Source organism: Gymnoscopelus braueri (genome assembly GCF_963280865.1).
Source record: "Gymnoscopelus braueri genome assembly, chromosome: 18".
In the NCBI taxonomy this organism is placed as follows: domain Eukaryota; kingdom Metazoa; phylum Chordata; class Actinopteri; order Myctophiformes; family Myctophidae; genus Gymnoscopelus; species Gymnoscopelus braueri.
The window spans coordinates 34,947,668-34,970,658 of record NC_137618.1 but is presented as its reverse complement, the minus strand read 5'-3'; the positions used below and the strand labels follow the sequence as shown (position 1 = coordinate 34,970,658).

Genomic DNA, 22,991 nt, shown 5'->3' with positions numbered 1-22,991 from the left:
AGTGTTATCAGGAAATGTGTTATTGTTGTTACTCCTTCAAATGTAACACATTATGTACTTGTAACAGGTGAGCTTAGACCACTTGTATTTAAAAAAAAAAATTAAGACATTTTCCTTGACCCTCCCCCCAATTTCTTTCATTTTTTCCATGACCATAGGAAACATGGCAATGCTGTTTTTGCATGGTTTGGTATTATTGAAAACAAAGAGTGGTGTACTGTCTTTGTGATTGCATGAGAGTCGTGGCAAGGACTAACATCTCAGTGTGAGTCTGAGTGTCATGGTTACTGAGCTTACTGAGCTACAAGAGGCTCATCGGCACAATGTACAATGCTTCTATTAAAAGGAGAGGAATCTGAAACCCCTCTACATCTCATGAAGGCGTACAAGCTGCTAATAATCTCACACACACACACACACACACACACACACACACACACACACACACGCTTCACCTCTAATACTCTCTGAACATCCACTGTCGTGATGAAGCCCTTGTTTTCTTTGTCAAACTTGTGGAACCTTTTCATGTACCTGTCAACAGAAGTACAAGGCATAGCACAGGGTAATCCTCAGAAACAAGGTAGGATAAGCACACAATTCAACTTTAAATCAGGTGTTCTTCCCTATTTAATACTGTCAATAACATTAATAGACCAACCTGCGAGGATAACCTTTTTTGTTATAGGAATTTGCATTGCTGATTTGGTGCACATTCTGTATAACAATAGCAAATTACAGACATTAACAGACTGATTGTATGTTACAGCGTCCTACCTGTCCACCTCGGGAGGAGACAGGTTGATCTCAGAGGTGTCAGTGAGCTGTTCAGAGCGAGCCTTGTAGCCCATCTCATAGTAGAGGAACTGCTTGGCTGCTGCCAGCTGTTCCTGCAGGGACACACAGGAAGGTAATGGTTCATTAGAGGACATTCATTGTGACAAGAATGTATTTGTATAAAAGAATGCCAGAGCTGTGGATGCTTTGGTTCAATGAACCATACCACAGGAACTACTGAATTATACATTAAAGGGTACACAGGCTCATCACACCAGTGGTACCCACAAGTATGGCTGCTGTGTATCCCTGACATGAGCTGCAGCAACTGGCACACAGAATCACTTTAGCTTGCACTGATTGGTCAGCTGCCGTATCTAGTCCTCTTTCTAGGCCTATTACAAGTCTGTGCCCAGGGGCCCTTTTTCTCTTAATCTGCCTGTGGTGGGCTTCTGCTCCAGGCTGGGGTGCATTCAGTATTCGGCTGCAGAGAAGACCAGGGCTTGCGTGGATATTCGTAGCTTCTTGGCGGAGACCTTGGCCTTAACTTCTTCTAGGTGTTGCTTGGTTGTACCACCCTAAGGACTACTAGCCATTGTGTTTCCTGCACCGAGTGGACCTCTGACATAGACCTACTGCACATATAAATGGGGCTGCTACCTTTTATACCCTTGCCAACATGTATATATAACGTTGCAATGTGACATACTGTAGCTCTGTTTAACACAATGCTGTACCCCCTCCAACTGTACATACTTTCCCTTTGTCTTAAATTGTTTTTATTATGTTTTTTCTCATGCCAATAAAGCTCCTTTGAATTGAAATTGAATCGCTTGTCCGATGCGTGTCCGATCCATGCTGAGGTACTTTGGAGCTTGCTGGAACTCCAGGCGCTTGAACAATGAACAAGCTCAGTTCCCTTTTTGCTTCTGTTGTTAAAATGGTATGCCGCCGACACTGTCTTACCATTCATCGATTTCATGACAAAGGTAAATTGAATTTTCTACGGTAATAATAATTCAATGGTTCATGAACAAGAACAAAGAAGTAATGTCAATTTAGATTTAACTTGCCATCAGAGTCTGACATAAAGCATATGTGACGGGGTCTGTTTTTATAGTGTCTGAAGGATGTAAGTGTCTCGAGTCAAGTGTGTAGCTGTTGATTAGGAAATGACCTGCACCTGCTTAATTGGGTAAGCAGTGTATTGTAATCTTACCTACGGGTTCTTAATATTGAGTGCAGTGTTGTGTGCAGTGCTGAGTGCAGTGTCTTGCTAAGACTACAGTATAGTAGTAAATAGTTATTTGTTTACTAACATTGAGACTGGATGCACAGGTGATTGTTTCATGCAATCAATTCTCAACCTGTTGTTTCGGGTACGCTGGTTTCAGCGCACCCCAACCCCCTCTTGTGTGTTGGCTAGTGCTGCGCGCCCTAGCGAGACCTGACAGAATGGGTTTGATTTGCAACCAGTATGACGCTTGCAACCAGTGTGACGTCGTCTGTTAAGGGGTCATAGGTCATAGGTTTAAGAGAAACGAGGTGACTGATTTTTCTTTTTTTTTACGTGAGTTTTTTGGGGTTTTTGTGTTTTTTCTTTGCCTTTTATTTATAGTTTTCAGTAGAGACAGACAGAGAGAGATGTGGAGAGACATGCAGCAAAGATAGTCGGGAACGGGACTCGAACCCGCAATGCGCTGTCAGGCAACATTGGAGCCTAGGTGCCCGGACCACAACGCCAGCCGTCCGGGCCTAGCTGACTGATTATTTGATCCCTCAAGGGAGCCGCCTTTAACAGAAGGACAGACTGTCAGAGGGACATAATGGACTGGTGGACCGCCTGTCCGAAATAACAAAATAACTGTCTATAATGTGCACCTCCAAAAGCACTTTCACTTCTTCCATAAGGAGTGCCACAAATGCTAAACGTTGAACTGTATGTCGTAGAAACAATATTTTCCTCCGCAACCCACAACGTACAGCCCTAGGCCACCCAGCCTGGTGGAGATTCAGTATGTACTCCATGGATAGTCATTATTTTGAGGTACTAAGTCATTATGTTGAGAAAGTTTCTCATTATAATGACTTTCCATAACTACTCTATATTAATTCAAAGCATTACTTATTTTCCCAAAGATGTATTTTGGGCTGAGAAAGTATGAAGGTCCTTGTCTAAACCTTGAACCAGGCGTCTCATCCGATACACATGGCGTCACCAGCCACTTCTTTTCACCCGACCATGGGTTTCACCTGGAGCGCATGTGCGGAGGAACACGCTTCCTATCACATTCTATAGTTCTACAATGGCGAGAGCATTTTCAGTTGTTTTACCAAGACTATGTAATGTTTAAGCATAATCTAAATATACATCTATGAATATAAGAAAAACTGGTTAAATTAAGAAGGCCTACAATAATGCAACAAATGTAAATTATTTTACAAACCACTTGACTACAAAATCTGTCCAAAATAAATAATCAATAATAAAGTAATGACTATGACCACCTATGACAAGTTAAATACCGACTGCAGATGGGAATGATTGTATCTCTAGAGGTGAGTAAAATGGTACAAACATGTACAGTACGCTTCACCCGTACAAGTGCCTTTTCAATCTACTTAGTGCAATCGTACTTAATTACTTCAATCTACCCGAAAAAGGTTTGCCTTACCAGTAGACAATATATTTTATATATAAACCCTGGCAGTGTTAACAGATCCATTGACAAACAAGTGTTTGCTCAAATAAAAAAATACAGTGTAATATAATTTATTTCATAATCTATATGAAGTTATTATCCAATGAAGAGCCTTCATGCAATCTCAGTGAATAAGAAGAAAGCAGTATGTTTGCTCTCTCTGTGGAAATGGACAGTTCAGTTCAGTCATCACAGGGTATGCCGGTAGCTGACCATCAACCACATGATTGCAACATCTCTGGTTCAATTCAGGCTGGAGACGTGTGTTACACGTCTTTCCCCTTCTCTGCCCTTGCTCAAGTTAATCACATTATAATAAAAATCTCAAAACAATGCATGTGTTTGTTTCTCACAACGGTGATGTAAGGAATATGAGGCCATTATTCTAGTCTGAAGTTAAGAAATATTATTAGGAGAATGACAGGAAGGGTGAGGTCTGATCTACACTTGGCAGAATCGAACGATATCCAAAAGCACTGCTAGGTGAAATGCTATTAATAGAGCAATACAAACAAAGCTCCAGACGGGAATAGAAAAATCAAAACAATACCTATTTAGTGCTCACGCAGGCAACGTGAATGGCTTTTGTGTGCTGCTTATTATTGCAGTCTCAGTGTAGCAACAGTACAGAGCAAATCTCGGTAATTAACCTATGGTAATGACAAAAGCCAATTTATGGCTCTTAAAGATCAAACGTATGTGGGTTAATGTGAGGTCAATCTAATGCATGTGCGAGAATACCAGAGCTGGAACGGCAGTGGCTGGTTGGGAAATCAGGGTATTAGGAATGCTGCCAGTGGGAATAATGTTGTCAAAAACATCCATTCTAAATTAGACAATAATGCATAAGTCAGTGTTAGGAGCAGCTTTCACATCAATTGGCAGTGAGCACAGGAGGAATCCTGCGCTGTTTAGCTCCATTCATGCACTACATCTTTGATCCTGGTGCCTTACTGTATATATGGTGATCTTGATGAAGAAATTGTGTCAAAAGACTAACGAGTTTTGGTGTCATTCGTTTATTAGATGGAACTGTCCTTACTGTATTTGGAACTTAGCAGTCTTCAATATGAACAATGGTGAAGTTTACCTTCTTCCTGTGTTCACTCCATTCCAGTTGCCTCCCCATGAGCTCGACGATTCGAGGAAGAGCTTCCTCCGCTGCCTGGACATTCAGGAAGCCCAGCCGCGTCCTCCGTGCGATCACGTCAATAGCTGTGCACGCATACTCCTTTATGGCATGTTGGACCTAGAAACGACGCTACGGTCAGACAAGCTGTGCCGCCTCCATGAACTCCCAACTGTAGATCACTCACATATTCCATGATTGACACTGCCAACCTCGCTCTCGATGTAAGGGAATTCTGACACGAGACGCTTGCCAACGATGGGCCACCGCTTCCCGGTCACGTGGGCCATCTTGGCTACTTCGTAGGCCCTGCCTCCGTAGGTAGAGGCCAGATGTTTGGCCACCTGGACACAGAGAGAGACCCAACAGGCATTAGCTATTCAGCCAAACTCCGGAGCCCACTGACAGATCATAGCTCCCAGGGAGTTACGCTGCATTTAAATAGCACCTTTTGATATTAGATCAATACGACGGATTAACAGTCAAGTCACTCATGGGGAGATGCTGGGGCGAGACAGCATGCTTTGTCTACGATACATTCTGTGCCAGAGCTAAACAAAGAAGTTATTTCAATTCCAATGGTTTTGTTACTTTTTTCACAAAAGGTCAAGCACTGTCAAAAATATCAGCATATTGACCTTTTTAAACATTCCGGAAACACTGGAATCATAGATTATGCTTTATTCTCCCCTTTCTTCCCAACTAAGGGTTAAAAACCCCCCCTGCACCAAAGTGCAGGGGGCTGAAACTACGCTTGTCATCTACAGGTCATTTTACAGTTCATTTGAAGTCTGACATGGCATGGACTGTCCTGTGTGATATATGTGTTGTCAGGAGGATTTGGAGGCAGCACACGGTGACAGCAGCCTCTGTTAGCACTCGAGCAGATCCTCTTAGCTATCAACACGCTAATTCACTCACCAGCCAATGTGAACACTTGTCCCATCATTGGGATGTCAGGGTCCTGATGTCCTTATTACCCTTCCTTTCAACCAGTTTTACTACGAATAGCACAACTAGCCAATGTAGCAATAAAGAGACCCTTGACCTGGGCCCTCTTGATATGCAAATGCCATGCACAAGTGATTCTATTTCTACATGTCAAATCATTAGTTGTGAATCAGGTTATTACGGCTAGTTTAACCACTTTAACCCTGGTGTCCCTGCTTTGGGCATGCCATTATAGGCGAACATGTTCAAATGTTCAAATGTTCAAAAAATAGCCTATCTATCTGTGAATCGACAATTTTCAAAAACTTTGAAAAGATTTTAAGTCAAAATAAATAAGTAAATAAAATGAACAGAAACTAGAAAAGTGTGCTCCTCTGAGCACAGGGCTCCGCCAGGCCAGGTTTCCTGCCCAGGGCCCGCAAACTTTGGTCATAGCCACTTGGAATGGGATCTGAAAAATCTAACTTATACATCTTGATCACATGACCCCAGAGATAATGTGTACCGATCTGTGTGAGTTCTGGTCAAAATCTGTCGAAGTAGTAACAAAAAGTGTGTTTTGAAGAAAACTCGCTATGGCAGAAAATGTAATCTGGCACAAACAGGGCCTATAAATTGCATCATGATCCAAGGAAGAATCCAGGGGAAAAGATGATTTTTGTACAACCTACGGTTCAAGAGTTATAGGCCAAAACGTGAAGTGGGCTCTTGATAGTGTCACCATGAGGATATTAAAACATTTTGTGATGGAGGTTCTTCTTTGGCTTAGTGGGAATGTGCATGCAAAGTTTCCCAGCAATTGTATCAATCAGCCTGTTATAGCGCCACCATGAGGCTGATTTGAGAAATGTAGGATGGCATTTCTACCGTAGCCTAGTGGCCACGTGTGTGCAAAGTTTCACGGCAATTGGACGCGGCGTTTAGGATTTGAGGCATTTTGTTCAAAACGGGCCACTCCTGCAAACTTTGGAAGCCAATCTTAGCCAATCAGAATGGAATATGAAAAATTGGACAGATCAGTATTGACTGAACACACACACACACACACACACACACACACACACACACACACACACGGACACACACGGACACACACGGACACACAGACTGACGGGCAGGGGTGAAAACATAGTCTCGGCTACAACTTCAGCCTGGCCGAGACAATAACACTCTCCACCCACCTCCACCTCCAGACCGTAGTCCTGCACCAGTCGGATGTACATGGTCGGTGTCCAGTCTTTAGCTCCCTCTAGCATGAGACCCTCTGTCCTACATTGGCCCGGAGTCAGACCATGGGCCTTCACGGCAGCATCCAGTGTCTGCTCTGCCATGGAGCGATAGGTGGTCCATTTACCTCCTGCAGAATTCAGCAAAGTCATATTAACCTCTTAATCCATTTTTTTTAAAATAGCAAATAAAGCCCATCTACAAGATCTGATATTTTTGCACGTTTTGAAAGTTTTTGAAGAATTTCACTTATAACTAGAAAAGTGTGAATAAATAAAATTAAAAAAATGTCTTATACATTTACACAGGTTAAAATAAATAAATAAATAAAATGCAATGTGAGATATCACTTCTACTCCACCTCTGATTTGGGGAAATTGCAAGTTTGGTTGCTTTGATCACACCAATTGTCACTTACACTTATCGGCTATATACATTACAAGACCTCTGACTCCACTACATTTCTAGGAAGGGACTCTTGGGACCCAAACTTACAAAATTATATTGTGTGAATTAACCACTAAAGCCCTATTTCAAATATAGTGAAAATAGCAGATCTACAAGCTCACAGTGAGCTTGTAGATCTGCTATTTTCACTATTTTAGAAATGTTCAGAATTAAAAAAAGAGATACAGCAATGCATTGATATTAAAAAGAAAATGTTTCTTAGTTATACTTAGTGTTTTACAATACAGTTGTGTTCCTTTTAATTTGGAAAACATTTGTCTTCCTTGTTTCTTAGTTATAGTTAGGCTTTAATTTACACTTGAGTAACTTTTATTTTCTAGTGACGTCCTAGTGTTTACTGTTTGCCTTAGTTGTTGCTACCTGTCTTGTCTCACCAGTCCAAATCTCAATTGTGTCATAATGAACCCTGATCATCAGTAATTTGCCTTTGTCTTTATTTATATTTATATGGTAATAAATCATGTTTTTAAGGTATGCGTTTTCCTCTTATTTTGTCTGAACTCTTATTTTGTCTTGGTTGAATGCTAGTTTTGGTCTTCTAAAACTAATAAATTAAGATATGACAATAACGGATATACATTTGTATGACATTACTAAACATCTCTGATTACTCTCAATGAAAGTAAATCTGGGTGCAGAGAAAACATTTCCAACAGATGATTTTAAACAATAACCTCAATCTTAGTTGTGCCATAATGAACCCTGATCATCATCAGGTGAATCTAGTAGATTCAGTCATTGTGTCAGGGGGAGAGGTGTTTGCTGTGGATTTTCAACTTTGGACCTGCTACCTCTTTGTTAAACCTCACATATTACCTCAAACATTGGGTTTGTGTGAAAGGCCTGGTGGCATATGAGTAAAGTTGAGGTTTCACATGTGGGAAGTTGAGGGTTTGAATCTTGGTCCCGGTAAATATACATTTTTTATCTTTGTAAGTGAGGAGCATGGAGGCAGCCCAATTTCCTCCTCACGCCCTCTTTTAGCTCTGGTAGGAGGTTAAGAATGTTAAGCAATGTTTTTATTTCATATTATTATTTAAATCTTATTGAGGCAACTTATTTATCATGAATTAATTTGAGTTTTTTTTTCTTGTCACCAGTTTGAATTGATCCCTTTAACCCTCTAGAACCTGAACTATGAAGGAAAGGTCAGAAAATTCCAACATTTTGAAAAGGGACACTTTATTGGGTCTTAAAACATTTTTGATTTTGTTTAAATTTTTTTAACATTCCTTTGTATCATTTATTTGTTGTATCATATTTGATACAAGGGGTATTAAAAGGGGTATTTCAAGTCGGTTTTACTGCCTCCCCCTGGCCAGCCGGGGCGCCTGATGGAGGGGAAAGGAACTGGTTGGAATAACGTGTTCCTTCCACGCGCTACGTCCAACCAGGGAAACTCTCCCCTGTCAGGTGATAAGAAGGTCAGTTAGCTCTCATGCATTGAAGGAGGCATGAGCTCGGCCCTGGCCTCCCTAGGTTGGCAGAGGGAGTGTAGTGCCCAGGATTACATAGAGATTGGCACTGGGTGTAAAAAATAGGGTTACAAAATCGTGGGATAAAATTTTGAAACAAAAAAAAAATCAAGTCGGTTTTAACATTACAAAAAAAAATCTTTTAGACCTGTAGTATCAAATATGATACAAATCGTAAAGGACTATAGACCTGTAGTATCAAATATGATACAAACACTTTTGACATCATACAAAACAAACTCAAATGCTAAATTTTGAGAGCTCTTAAGTGCATTCAAGTTATCCAACACTTATTTCAAAATATTAGTAAAGATATACTAGGAAAACGTACCCGAACTGCTTAAAAAATAATTGTTTGTTAGTAGTGCATCAACCTCTCCTGTTTAGTTGATGGCAGCCATTTTGGGTCAGACCACCTGAGGCTCTGTAACTACCTGCAGTGCAAATGGTATGGTCCAGGGGGAAGTGGGGATGTGTCAGATATGATACAACAGGTTCTTGGTCCAAGTATTGATTACACTGATTTATTAAAAAATCAGTGTAATGTGTGTATCATATATGATACGTTTGGTGACATAAGTTGTTTTTTTATTGAGGCACATTCAAGTGTGTTGTATTACATCATCAGTTTGGCAGCTGTTTTAGTTGTTTGCATGAGGTTTGGACAAAATCAGTAGGAGTAGTAGCAAAAACTGCGTTTTACTTAGAAAAGTAATTCATCTCTAATAAGTAATTTATCTCTTGAGCCACACTGGCATGTAAGATGCAACTGAGAATGTAATACTTAAACCACCTTTTAGAATTTGGATGGAACGTGAAAACATTTCTTTAGGAGTTTTGAACCCTAAACTTTGGTTTAAGAGCCCCTATTTTATCTCTTGAACCACGCTGGCATGGATGATGCAACTGAGAATGTAATAGTTAACGCACCTTTTAGATGGAGAGTGAAATGTGTTCTTCAGGACTTAATTCTACCTATGAGGGTGGATTCTGCCAGTGCTTTCCAATGGGAATGGAGTGTTTTCTTGCCATTCGCGGATTTCTGCAAAAGAACGCTCTGTTCTCATTGAAAAGCATTGGCAAAATCCACCTTCATAGGTAGAATTAAACTTTGGTGTAACCGTGCCCAAAGAGTGGTCTTAGACCACAAACCCACTGTTTACAAACAACTGTCAAATCTCATGAGCCACAGAGTCATGGAAGACACGAATGAGAATTAAACCCTTTAGAATTTAGATGGAGAGTGAAAAATGTTGCTCAGCTGTTTTAAACCATAAACCTTGAGCTTATGAACCACTGACACATCTCTTGAGCTAAAGAGGCATGGAACATGTTACTGGTAAATGAATTGTTAAGCTCATAGGATTTAGATGCAGAGTTAACTTTTTCTAAGCACTGGTATCAAACTAAGAACCTGTGTGTGGCCTGTGCTACTAATGTATGCAGGACCAACCAAAAGGGTGAATTAGCTGAGTCCTCAATTTGCTATGAGAGGCTGTTTACAAATGAGCTGCGATCTGACTGGACTAAACCCCAGCAAGCTTGTCTGAGTTGGAGATACCAGAGCCATAAGCCTCCATTTTCCATTAGCCTGAATTAAACGGCATTGTACAAAGGTGTCCCACACTGAAAACATCAGATGTACAAGCTCGCTTGTTGATTGGCTATTTTTGGCAAAGCATAAATTATGCTATAATGATCAACTGCAGTAACAGCGTGACAGCTTTTTTGCAGTGACCATTGGAGTCTTCACTTTACTTTTGTTTATTTAACCACTTATACCCTCTATACCTAGTAAACGAATAATTAGCAAATCTCTTTGCTGAAAATAGTAAATCTACAAACTCCCAACGCATTGTGGTTGGTATGCGTGGTGAGTTTGTAGATTTGCTATTTTCTGCAAATGTTCCCTCAAGAATAGGGACTCTAGGGTTCAAGTGGTTAACATGGCAAAACATAGACTGTTCAAACAACTCTATGTTCAACAGCAAAGTTATCTTCATACATTGTAGATTTAATAACCGCACCCCCCCCTGTTTTTGAGCGGTGTAGCCGCTCCTATAAGTGGGGTTGGGAATTCGTCTTTCCCTGTACTGTGATTGGCTGACTCTATTCACACCCTTTTCGCCGTACCGTGATTGGCTGACTCTATTCAGACCCTTTGCTTTGATTGGCTAGCGAGACGCATGATGAAATAATAACCTATAAATAGCACCACGCACTTCAAAAAAAACATTTTTTTTTTAAAGTGAGCTTCCATCACTGTGATGACCACTGTTGTTTCTAAATAACACCGCTCACTTCACACTGGGTGTGATTTTTTCTTTCTTAAGAAAATAAGAAACTGACGTATGAACAGAACCGTATGTCAAAAATCGAGGTCTGAACCGAACCGTGTATTTGGACAATAGTTACACCCTTAAGTGTAAACCACTTTTCATGTCTTTTGGCAAGGTAATTGGTCCTTGCATCAGGATCAGAGTTGACCCACTCTCTGTAACGAGACACTTTTTCCTTATTTGAAAGTGGCTGATCTATTGGGATAAAAGAGGCTCTATTATATTGTATACTGTATTGTAATTATGAAATGGCAGAAATATTATACATTTAATTCTACAGATATAACTTTTACTATCACTAAATTATTATTTTATGGCTTTTTATACAGCTGTTCATGCACAACAGTAGCCTTTATTAAAATTGGCTTAAGGGAGGGCGGCCAGAGGGTGGACCACATCGTCAACGCTCATGTCACTATGACTCAGCCATAACCATATAAGGAGTTCTTAATGTAGCTTTAGACGTTTAGTTTAGTTTAGTTTAGTTTATTTCAGTCAGTCAATTTGTGGTAACATTACAGTAGGTAATAAAATAAAATAAATGTTATCAAGAAAAGATACCCACATTTCTGACCAAAAAGGTATAGGCTGAAGCATTGCTTATTTCGCCTACCCTTTTACAAAACAAAGAAAAAATGAAAGTCAAAATGGAGAGAGAAAAAGAAACAAAAAACAAAAAATAACCAAAAGAAAAAGGAAACAAGGTACAAGGACAAGATACTTTTCTGTACATGTACGTGTTTGCTGTACTGTACAAGTATTAGTATATATGCTATGATAAATAAAGTCATACAGAAGGCACATGCCATTTATGTTTTTTTATAAAAACGTTAGACAACACATGGAGTGTGTTGTCTAACCTCATGGTATCAGGCGCAAACAAATCAGTCAGCTCCATATATGGGCACAAAAGGGGGCATGCCTATATATGGGCATATACTGATGACATCAGCGATCTCCATATATGGGCATAAAAGGGACAAGGACAGATATGGGCATATTGGTCCGTTCAGCGGTGCGACGTAGGTGTGAGGGCCGCTTAGCGGTTTTACACAATTCTCCTCTAACAGAAAGATTTTGATATGAGTCAAATTCCGTAACCGGTTACATCATTTGACATTTCAATGTAAAAACTTAATTGACAGGCATTATCATGGACACCTATATACTGTAAGCACACAGCCTTGTTGAGAGCACACAAAAGCACTAGCATCCATAATGAAGCCTTTGTATAATATTATGCTGCTTCGCGTGAGCTCGTTCAACACAGTTAATGGGATATAGGGGATTTAAAGGGAAGTGAGTTGATAAAACATAATTGTGTGTGCGTGTGAAATGAAATGTGAAACATGAGCAGACTAACCGGCGATGGTAACCAGTCCACTGTCACTGATGTTGACAATGTGGCCCCTGCAGATAGACTGGGTGTCCTTGGAGTTGGGGTCTGTAACCAGGGGACGGATGCCACTCCAGGCTGCCAAAACGTCTCCTCGTCTCACTGCACCACACAGAGACAATGAGGACACGCATCCATGTGAGAAAATGCAAACACAACCGGGTGGGTGCAGGAGCTGCTCGCTCTCACACACATGCACTCACACACACACACACTCACACACGCACACGCACACGCAATCTCTCTCACATGCATGCGTGCAAACATACACACACACACACACACACACACACACACACACACACACACACACACACACACACACACAAACACACACACACATGATAGACACTAATGGTCAAAAGTAAAGTGTGATGTTTATTTCTTGTCTCTCTATTTCAGACCCAGAAAATAGACCCAGAAAATACAGGAGTTGCAGCTGTCTCTCTTCTGCAATCCAGTTGTTTTATATCTTAGTGACATATTAAGAATTAAATATTAATACGCTGTTGTGTATCGATTGAAAAATACCTGCCACTGTAATGGGGCGGTTGATATTTCTGAATAAAACAATGACAAACTCGTTAACAAAGGGCATTTTTTAAACATTTATGACAGTTGAGTAGCTGTGGAGGCCTCACATGGGCAATAAAACGTGCACGAATGAAGACAATGCCCATTTGTGGCTGTACACAGTGAAAGTTATGCATGATAAACAATGTCTCTTGAGCTGCATTAACCTTGGGAAAACTGATAATGCAGTGTTTCCCAAACGTAGGGTCGCAACCCATTTTGGGTCACACACCTGTTTTTTTGGTTCAAGTAAACATGACTTTTTTAAACCTTTCCTACAAAAAAGAAAATATATAATAATAATCTAAATGTTTTCCCCCCAAAACAATTCAGAAGATTTTCATAAAGGTAAAATAAATAAATCAGGAATTTTATGAATTGTGAAAATAAAAACATTTGGGAACCCCTGTGATTATGGATATTTTTAGGACTTAATCTTTAGATGGGCTCCACTTTTCTGCAGTCCTCCTGAACTGTTAGGACATCAATGAAATATACAACTCATACTGTACGGTATGAGCACAATAAGAATAATTATATCTTTTTAATAGAAATTATCACAATGGACAAAGGAAAGACACGTATTCTGGGTGACTCAGTGCTATGTGAGGAGGAATATAGGCTTTTCTAAGACAGAAAATATTCAGGGAGAAAAAAATTGTTTTCCATTCTTTGATTCCAAAAACACAGTCAACTGATGGCTCCTTTGTTCGGCTGACTCACGATCGGGGAATGACACTGTGGTGCACTGTGGAAAGATTCCATCACAAAGAACAAGAAAAAGAGAGTCCACGAACAAAAAGAGCCCAGTCTTTAAAACACGCACCAGCCCCAGTCACACTCATATAGACACACAGTGGTAACAGAGACTTGAGCTGAGTGCAGCAGTGCAGATGTGCACTGTAGAATCCTCAGTGTTCCTTTAACTCGGAGTGTGTCCATTTAGTTCCATTTGTACACTGCTGGAGTTAAATGAACACTGATGATTTTACTCTGTGTGTGTGTGTGTGTGTGTGTGTGTGTGTGTGTGTGTGTGTGTGTGTGTGTGTGTGTGTGTGTGTGTGTGTGTGTGTGTGTGTGCGTGTGCGTGTGCATGCGTGTGTGCGACTGAGCGTGTGTGTGTGAGATGCTGGTGTCACTGCGAGAAGCGACGGCGACCCCTCTCCCTTAAGGGGAGGACTGGAGGAGACACTGGCTGTCCATTTGCTGGGCCACCGGGTCTTCAGAGGTGTTACTGCCATGCAACGTGACAACCCCCGCCCCCATCACCCACCACCACCCTCATGACCCAAAAGCACCCCGCCCCCCAGCCCCCTCCTCAGACGGATGAGTGAAGACACCGGTCCGGGCACAAAGGACCACAGGCAAGGACGGAGTACCGATGGCAGGGTCCCCCATCATTTCACACTTCTGTCTCCTCTTCCTCCACTCCCTTCCTCGTATCTCTCTCTCTCTCTCTCTCTCTCTCTCTCTCTCTCTCTCTCTCTCTCAGGGCTGCAGGGCCTCGCTGCTCACTTTAGTGACCACAGGACTTTACCAGGGTCTCGCCCAGACATACGCCACATGTCACCCCACCGCCCTGGAGCCCCCCGCACTGGTCTGAGGTCTGAGCTGGAGAGCTGCCGTGACACAAATGCACGCACATCGCACATCACGCACACACACTCTCCCCTCTTTCTCACTCTATTTTTACAGCGTGGCTCTGTAGGAGGATAGCTGTATACAAATGTCTGTCTGTCTGTCTGTCCTGGGGCTAATCTCGCCAACCACTGGACCGATCAGCGGCAAATGTCTTGCGCATGCTGCCAGTTGGCCAAGGAATTACCTTCACGCACATATGTTTTACATATATTTTTTCATATTTCATTTCAATTTTATAATCGAAAGTCCAGGGGGTCAGGAAATGGAGTCATAGATTACTGACGTCACAGACTGGCCACATGAAGTCCTAGATCGACATGGGAGCCACGCCATTGTCTATTATTAGACCCCGTCTAGTTTTATGTCCAGCTATCTTGTACATATCTCTCACAAACATACACACAATAATGTTCTGTCTATTTCTTTTCCATACAGTACATTTCAGATGGACTATGTCATCTTACTTTCTTACCCCCCCCCCCCTTTTAGCATATAGAACACAGAGCTAATATTAAGGAATGTAGAAAACCCTTATGGACTAATCTTGTGCTGAGTACAGCCATGATAATGATGATGGATTAGAAATAAGACGGCGTATTGGGATTACAGTGCTATTAACTGGCCAGGGGAGGCGGACGAGGAGGCAGACCGGTATCAAGCTAATCAATCAAATAATCGGGACAAGCCCTTGTCTACCAGAAACAATTAGACCACTTCTCCAAAAATCAATAGCCCTGCATTCTGTTTAGATACCCACTGGTCACTCATTCAATAAAGCCTCCCCAGGTTTTGATAAGCCTGCCAGTCGCCAAGGCCATTGGAGGCTTTCCAAGAGGGAAGAAAATACATCAAAGAGGCTCCAGGATGGCCTCATAAAGATTGCAAATCGAAAACAATATAATTTAATGTTGTAAAGTTTTTTTCTTTCCCTCCCATCCACTTGTTCCTTAACAAATGTCTCATGTGAACAGACTGGTTCAAACGGGTGGGAGTTGAGGGGGGATGTCTATTTTCTCTTAAGTGTTTGGGGAAAACAGAAGGGACGATGTAATGTGTTATATCTACAGGAAAACAAAAAGATGAAATCAAGGTGGGGGGGGGGCAGGATAGGGGGATAGTGGGGCTCATAAAGTTGCTCAGAGGAATAGTGGTAGTGGTGGCAGTGTCTCTTGGTTGCTGTGTGCCTCCCATACATAATTAAAACAGGAATTTGTATCTGTCTGCACTCTGTGGCCTCCTGATGAATTAATATCTGGTAGAAGTCCTACACAGCCATCAGATTAGCTCATTTATTTCTGTCAGCTGCTTGCTCCATCAGCTATTTGTAAATCAGAGAAGGGGGGAAGAGGGTGGGTGGGGGGGGTTTGGGGGGCTGGCTGTTTTCTGGACGTATATTTATCGTCGTAAATGGCCATAATGAATTAGGCCCGATTCAAACGTGTGCCGTAAGTGCGGGCGCACAGTGATGACTCATTTCTTTCTTTTCTTTTATCCCTGCCTGTGAGAAATGCTCTGTTGACATTATTGAGGTTAGCTGTACCCTGAGCATCACTGCCTGTCCCTCTATAACCCCACACAAGATGGACTACAGGCCTGTATTCATACGTGGAACATGACAGCCTCCTGTATAAGGTAAAGGAACGGATGGATCCCATGCTGGATCTATACAGTCATGAAACACTTAACCACTTAAGCGTTTAATACTACGTCGTATGACAAAAACGATCTACAAGCTCATAACACGTGATCTTGTAGATCTGTTATTTTAGCACATTTTTGGGGGAAATGTTCTCAAAATAGGGACACAAAGGTTAACGTTGTTAAACAATGCAGTGTGTGTGTGTGTGTGTGTGTGTGTGTGTGTGTGTGTGTGCTTAAGTACTGTACATGTGTGTGTAAGTGTGCCAGCCACCTTCCACATCTGGACTGAGGTAGTTGCGGACCTCAGTGAGGATGAAGTTGATGTCCTCCTCCGAGGGGATGGGGTGTGGCGTAATCTCCGTGGGCGTGTCCGTCGTCCCGGCGATGGTCATCCTCTCCCAGGGCAGGAAGAAGATGACGCGTCCGTCACTAGTGGCCGGGTCCAGTAGCCCCATGTTGTCGGGGCTAGGTGTGTATGTGTGTGGGAGGGTGCAAGGGTAGCGGAGGGGAGCAAACAAGAAGACTGCATTAACCTTTGGTCTGCCGATGGGGGGGTGGGGGGCATGAGCAGGCTGGCTGGTGGGGGGGACACCCCATAATCAGGCTCCTGTCAGCGCTGTTTCCAGGAGATTAATTCTGCTGGTTTCAATTCCAGACACCGCTCCCCTAGCCTTGGCCCGGAGTGCACATATTGTCCTGTTTAAAACACATGCACAGGGCGCTGACTCAATTTAACACAGGAAAAGCAGAGGGGGAGAGAAGTTGGGCTGGGGGGCTCGAGTCGTGCAACAACCCCCCCACCCCCACCCCTGTGAACACAAAATAACAAGCATCAACATGAAAGTAGAAATCCCAGAATCTAGTGGAGGCAGTGAGGAATGCAATCAGAAAGTCCATTTGCACCCTCTGCCACGGGAAAGTCAGGCTGGAGCTCTGTTTAGAAACCTGGATGTGGCGCTATAGGTAAAAATGACATACAGTACCAGATGATTGCCTGACTTAGTGGATCTGAATCCCTCCCCGAATCTAACCAACAAGAGAAAAAATGTCAGGAAGAAAAGACAGCATCAACAGAGGCTTTCGGCAGTGCTGAGCACCTGCTCGGAGCGAGTCATATGGGGGGAGACAGTTGGACCAGCCAGGACCTGCCTGGTTGTTGTGCCCTGAACTGTTGCCTGGGTCTGAAGAGTCTCTACTGCCGCTGGCTAATGAATTGATCAGGCAGCAGCGCTAAGGAGAAGCAGGTGATGTGTGTGTGTGTGTGTGTGTGTGTGTGGGGGGGGGGGGTCAGTGACAGAGACGTAGGGGCCCATCGTTAGTTACCTGTAATAGCCCGGAATGACGATGTGCACCCCGGCACTGGGCTGACAGATGTTGGGGTTCGTCTGATCATCCATTTTCCGCAGCACGTCCGTAAAAGGTCCCGTGGCATTGATAACACATTTGGCTCTGACATCAAATTCCTGCCCTATGAAAGAAAACAGCATCAATCACCAGGGGCTATTCATCTGTAGCTGGTGACAAGCTGGATTATTAATTTATCAGCGAACACCCCCCCTTCTCTCTCTCTCTCTACCGTAATAGAGTGGCTTGAGTGTGTCCATGGGAGACTTCCCAGGATTGTAATTAATAGGAAACAGACATACCTAATTTCCCTCTCGCCTCTTTGTGTCACAGAGCAGCCCGGGAGCCAGTGACTGAGGGAGTCTTTTGAGAGCGTGGAGGGGCAATGTTTGTTAATGTGATGCTTGATGTTGACGAGCTAATGTTATATAATGGGGATGCATATCGAAAGGTAGCACAAGGCTAGTAAATGATCTGTTTTGACAAGGAGCTGAATGATGGACTACCCTTCCTAATTTGACTTTGGTGACACTGTCAGTGCGGAGGCAGAGGAAGAGGAAACATTTTGAGACGTGCTTGTCTGATTTCTTTTTTTTTCGCATGAACTTGCGGCCCACATTTTCTGTGCGGGTGATGAAAACGAGGTAAAAAAAAGAAAAGACAATGAACATACAATAGAAGTGCTCTTCCATTCATCCTGACAGTCTAAGCCCCTTCCTTCTCCTTATGAGGCCTCCCTCCCAAATAATGAAAAGTGCGACATCCCCTCAAAGAGCACACTACCATCTTTAAAAACATCAGGGGGCAGTCGTGTATTGAGATCTTCAAATCTTGGTTATTCATGAAATGTTTCAGAATACTGTCTCTCTCTCTTAACTGCTTTATTCCTCCAAAGCCACCCCTATGCATGACATTTAAAAGGTAAGTAAGGCCATTTGGAGTACGCTAATTCCATCTTATGTCCCTCCCTACCCAGATCTGAAGCAGCCCTCTACGCCATAAAATGCTTATAAAATATTAAAAGCCCCCTGCATTAGATGTGCTATGAGTATGTGCAAAATAGCACTGATTAACAGCACTGCCTTTGGAGGTGCGGGGAGGGACCCCCTGTTGTGAGGGGGGCCGAAGCGAGAGGGAACAGAGAGACGGGGGAAGAGGGAGATGAAGGGGGCTTTTTACCTGTGATCACGTCCCTGCAGCGCGCTCCGCAGACAAACTCGGTCCCCGTCTGAGAGTCTGCCCTCTTCAGTAGGTGCACCACTTCAGTGTAATTGGCTATGGCAGCCCCATACCTGGCAGCAGTGAGGGCGATGGCGAGGTTCATTCGAGCGTCGTTGTGTTGTCCTGCAGCGGGGGGACAGGACCAGAGCAGGGGGATGTGAGTCACCCCGAGCCTGTGACTGGTGGTATGGAAGTGTGTCGGAACCGATATGTCACATCTGTCCCTGTCACTTTACATCAGCGGGATGGCTGCTCCGGCCACACAAGGAGCAAGCGCACTTAAAGCCACAGTGGCCCTTTGGCCTGAGCACGGGGGTGGGGGTGGGGGCTCGGTGCCCCCTCCCCTCTTCTACTAAGACCACCTCCCCTCCCCTCTCCTGTACTGGGAATGGAGGAGAGGGGGGGGGGGGGGTAAGGGTAAGGGGGTGGGGTTCCTCAGGAGAAGGTAGAGGATGATGGCATGTGGGATTTGTGCATTGAAGGGACTGGGTGCGTGTGTGTGTGTGGGGAGGGGGGGCTTAAACTGTCAAATATACCAAAAGCAACGAGGTGGGAATGAACAAATCTGTTGCTTGATATCGTGTGCATGTTTTTGCACACAAAGATGAATCAATAATTTGCTGCCTTTTAAAAGCTAAATTAATATATATATATATATATATATATATATATATATATATATATATATATATATATATATATATATACATATACACATACATATTGATGTCTGATTGAAAATAATTGTTCCCAGTCCTCCCAGCTTGAATCGTGAATCGTTTTAATGAACAGAGGAATCTTGCTTCAAGGTTTATCGATGAATCCCTCCTCATCTGTAACAACTAAACCCCAACATCCATATTCTGAGGGGAACATTAGCCAGATCTAAAAGCTCACAATGTGTCACAACGCAACACGTTGTGAGCTTGTAGATAGTCATTCTTGCTGAAGAGATTTGGTGTAGAGGTGAAAAAGCTGTCCAAGTACAGATCCAACTCAGGTCCTATTTACTCAATCTTGAGGGTTTAAGTGGTTAAAATACTAGAGATCTATATTCAGAGTCACATTGTCGCAAGTTTTGTAACTTAAATGAAAGGGTCTAAAAAGTGACAAATGAACAAAGCCCAGTTTCAACAGGAAGTGATCCTTAATATGTGTGAGGCTTTGTTGATCAGCTTCACACATTACTTCACTATCATTGAAGATTAATCAATAATTTGCTACCTTTTAAAAAGCATAATGATATATACACATACAGTACATAATGACTCATGCAGTGCCTGTTCGAGTCGTGACCATTTGGATCACGTGCCCACTAGGTACGGGCCGAATACTTAGCCCTGCAGTGTTGTCCGGGAGCGTCCCCGTTTAGAGCATGTGGCCGCTCAGAACTCATGCCCATTCGGAACGGGGCTGATTGCTTGGCCCTTGGAATGTTGCTTGCAGCGTTCTCAAGAACCGCTCATCCGATCGAGTTCACTCTCGACGCTGTACTCCCTTGGGTCCTCAGCAACACTTACAAGTGTGGTCGATAGGATGAGGCGGTTCTCGAGATATACAAACAACAGTCAGAAATACATACATACATACATACATACAGAGATTTCTTGAATTTACAGATTATATATAGGTGGTTGAAAATAACTGTTCCCAGTCCTCCCAGCTTTACTTTTCAATACATCAGCGTGAAGAGGGAGAAAGCTCTAGACAGTGACTGGTCTACTTGTGAAGCTGAAGATCCGGAATCCTTTTAATGAACAGAGGAATCTAGTTTCAAGATTTATGGATTAATCCCTCCACAGCTTTAAAATACCAGAGATCTATATTCAGAGTCACAAGGTCGCAAGTTTTGTAATTTAAATGAAAGGGTCTAAAAGGTGACAAATGAACAAAGCCCAGTTTCATTAGGAAGTGATCCTTATGTACATCTGTGAAGATTTATTGCTGGACAATCCCTTGGTTCAAAGTGAAGAGAGAATAGAGATGATTAATCACTTTTAATGTTGGTGTCTCGGGTGACTTTCTTTCTATTTGTTATTGCCAGGGAAGTTCAAGTCCTCATTGTTGGCTGGGGAGAATGTTGCTACTTTGCAGGAATGAGCAGGGTCTTTTGTGCCCTGATTTATTTTACATTTGAGCGACTTGAGGCAAGCTAGTTAGCTAGCTGGTGGGCTCTGCTTAATGCTACCACATGCTGGAAGCCATTCTGCCACTAAGGAAAAAAAATAATAAATTGCAAACAAATGTGAAAAAAACAAGAAAACAACAGATTTAAAGGCCACATTTTAGAATGAATTACATACAAGAGTATGCACCCTGCCATGATGTATTAGGGAGACCATGGAATTCACTTCTTCATCTCTGTAGGGTGAATGTGACCATTAGAGTGTGTGGTTGGCAAACTTGTGCTGTTGGTGCTGTATACATGCACACCACACACACACACACACACACACACACACACACACACACACACACACACACACACACACACACACACACACACACACACACACACACACACACACACACACACACACACACACACACACACACACACACACACACACACACACAAGCATAAAAATTATGCTCATGAGCGGCTAGGCAGTAGGCAGTGCGTGATCCTTCAGTGATTGCTGAGGCTCACAGTGACCTTTGACCCCATGATTCAAAGCTCTGTTGTGAATGTGTCACAGATTGGCACCGGGCACCGTGCAGGAGCATTATCACTATGCTAAATGTCAGGAATTCCGGGATTAGTCAGATCATGGGCCTGGGAATTATGAATGAATTGCACAGCACGGCTATAATAACCTGACACTCTGACGAAGATAACAATAATGATGATGATAATTATCATCAGCAATTAAAAGCCCAAACGGCCCAATGATGGAGCAGAGCTAAATGAGCATCAAAGCTCCCAGGAGGAGATGACATGGGAGAGGAGCCCCCCCGTCCCCCTCCCACCCTTCCCACCAGCCCTTACCTCCTCTCCATGCACCCACCAGCCACCCACCCACCCACAACCACCACCACACATTTCCAGCCTCCTGGAGGTACAAAACTCAGTGGAGTGAGAGGAACTCCATGGCCGGACAAAATGCTGCAAAATGACAATAATGACAATGAATTTCATGTCTCCCAGTCATATAGCCAGAGATGCTTGGCTGAGCTGACTCGTCCAATTAAATTGTTGCAGGTACAGCAGGAGACGGAGTTATTATCCCAGATGCTTCTGTCAATTACTCCTCTGTTGGAAAGGAGGGTGCAGAGGAAGGGTAGATAAATTCACAAAAGAGTCCATAATACCTCATTGAAGTCCAAAGTAAATCTACAAGACAAGCCATACTGAAATAAATCTTTAAATGATTATACATATACCATATGTACAGCAATGTAATGTATTAACAGATACAGTACTGCAGAGTATTAAAGCAAGGATATTTACTGATTCCATAGAATATATTTATTTCATTACATTTCCATGAGGACATTTAGCTGTGTGACAAATGATTGTGTCGCCTCACAACCTGCTTTTGTCATTTCTTAACCAAACGGTATATTTGCCAAGTCTAGATTGTCTAAGGCTAAAGGGTGTCTACACGTTGAAACTATCTGACCATGATGGCTCAAAAAAATCCTGAGGAGATGAACCCAAGCAGTCAAAGCCCCATCCCCAATGAAGAAGGTCAGGATAGAAAATGTCATCGCCATAATGTTCCCCAGTTGCATATGGGAGAAACGGGGGGTTATGATGGGGGTGGTATGGTGGGGTGGGGGGGAGGGGTGGGGGGTGGCAGCTTGTTTTGTATTTCATTCACTCTTACTTGGTTACACCCTGATCCATGATTAAAGAAAGGAAAATTGATTTCCTATTTAAATTCTATTGTTGGATTTAAAATATATATATATTTTTTGGTGACAATTCTGTCACTGCCCAGAACAAAAGAAAGGCAAAAAAATGAATAAAACCAAGAAAATATAAACAGCTCAAGCATAATACCGCTTTTTCCCACTTAGTTCTGCTAAGTAAGTAAGGTTGACAGATCACTGCTCAGATAACAGCCTATTCCCTCAGAAATATGTTGCCTTTTTGCAGTACAT

The 22,991-nt window shown here is 42.7% G+C and overlaps 1 protein-coding gene across 1 annotated transcript in view; it reads right to left on the bottom strand.

Annotated features, from left to right (window-relative positions):
* Positions 1–22,991, bottom strand: part of LOC308073854 (glycerol-3-phosphate dehydrogenase, mitochondrial-like) — a gene marked incomplete at both ends in the record, with an annotated part of 34,114 nt that overhangs the window by 4,872 nt on the left and 6,251 nt on the right. The window contains 9 exons of the mRNA XM_080413040.1: positions 456–534; positions 778–890; positions 4,570–4,728; positions 4,821–4,952; positions 6,741–6,916; positions 12,432–12,566; positions 16,591–16,784; positions 17,643–17,787; positions 18,843–19,007. Coding sequence (XP_080269166.1) covers positions 456–534; positions 778–890; positions 4,570–4,728; positions 4,821–4,952; positions 6,741–6,916; positions 12,432–12,566; positions 16,591–16,784; positions 17,643–17,787; positions 18,843–19,007 — 1,298 coding nt within the window. The remainder of the gene's footprint in view (positions 1–455; positions 535–777; positions 891–4,569; positions 4,729–4,820; positions 4,953–6,740; positions 6,917–12,431; positions 12,567–16,590; positions 16,785–17,642; positions 17,788–18,842; positions 19,008–22,991) is intronic.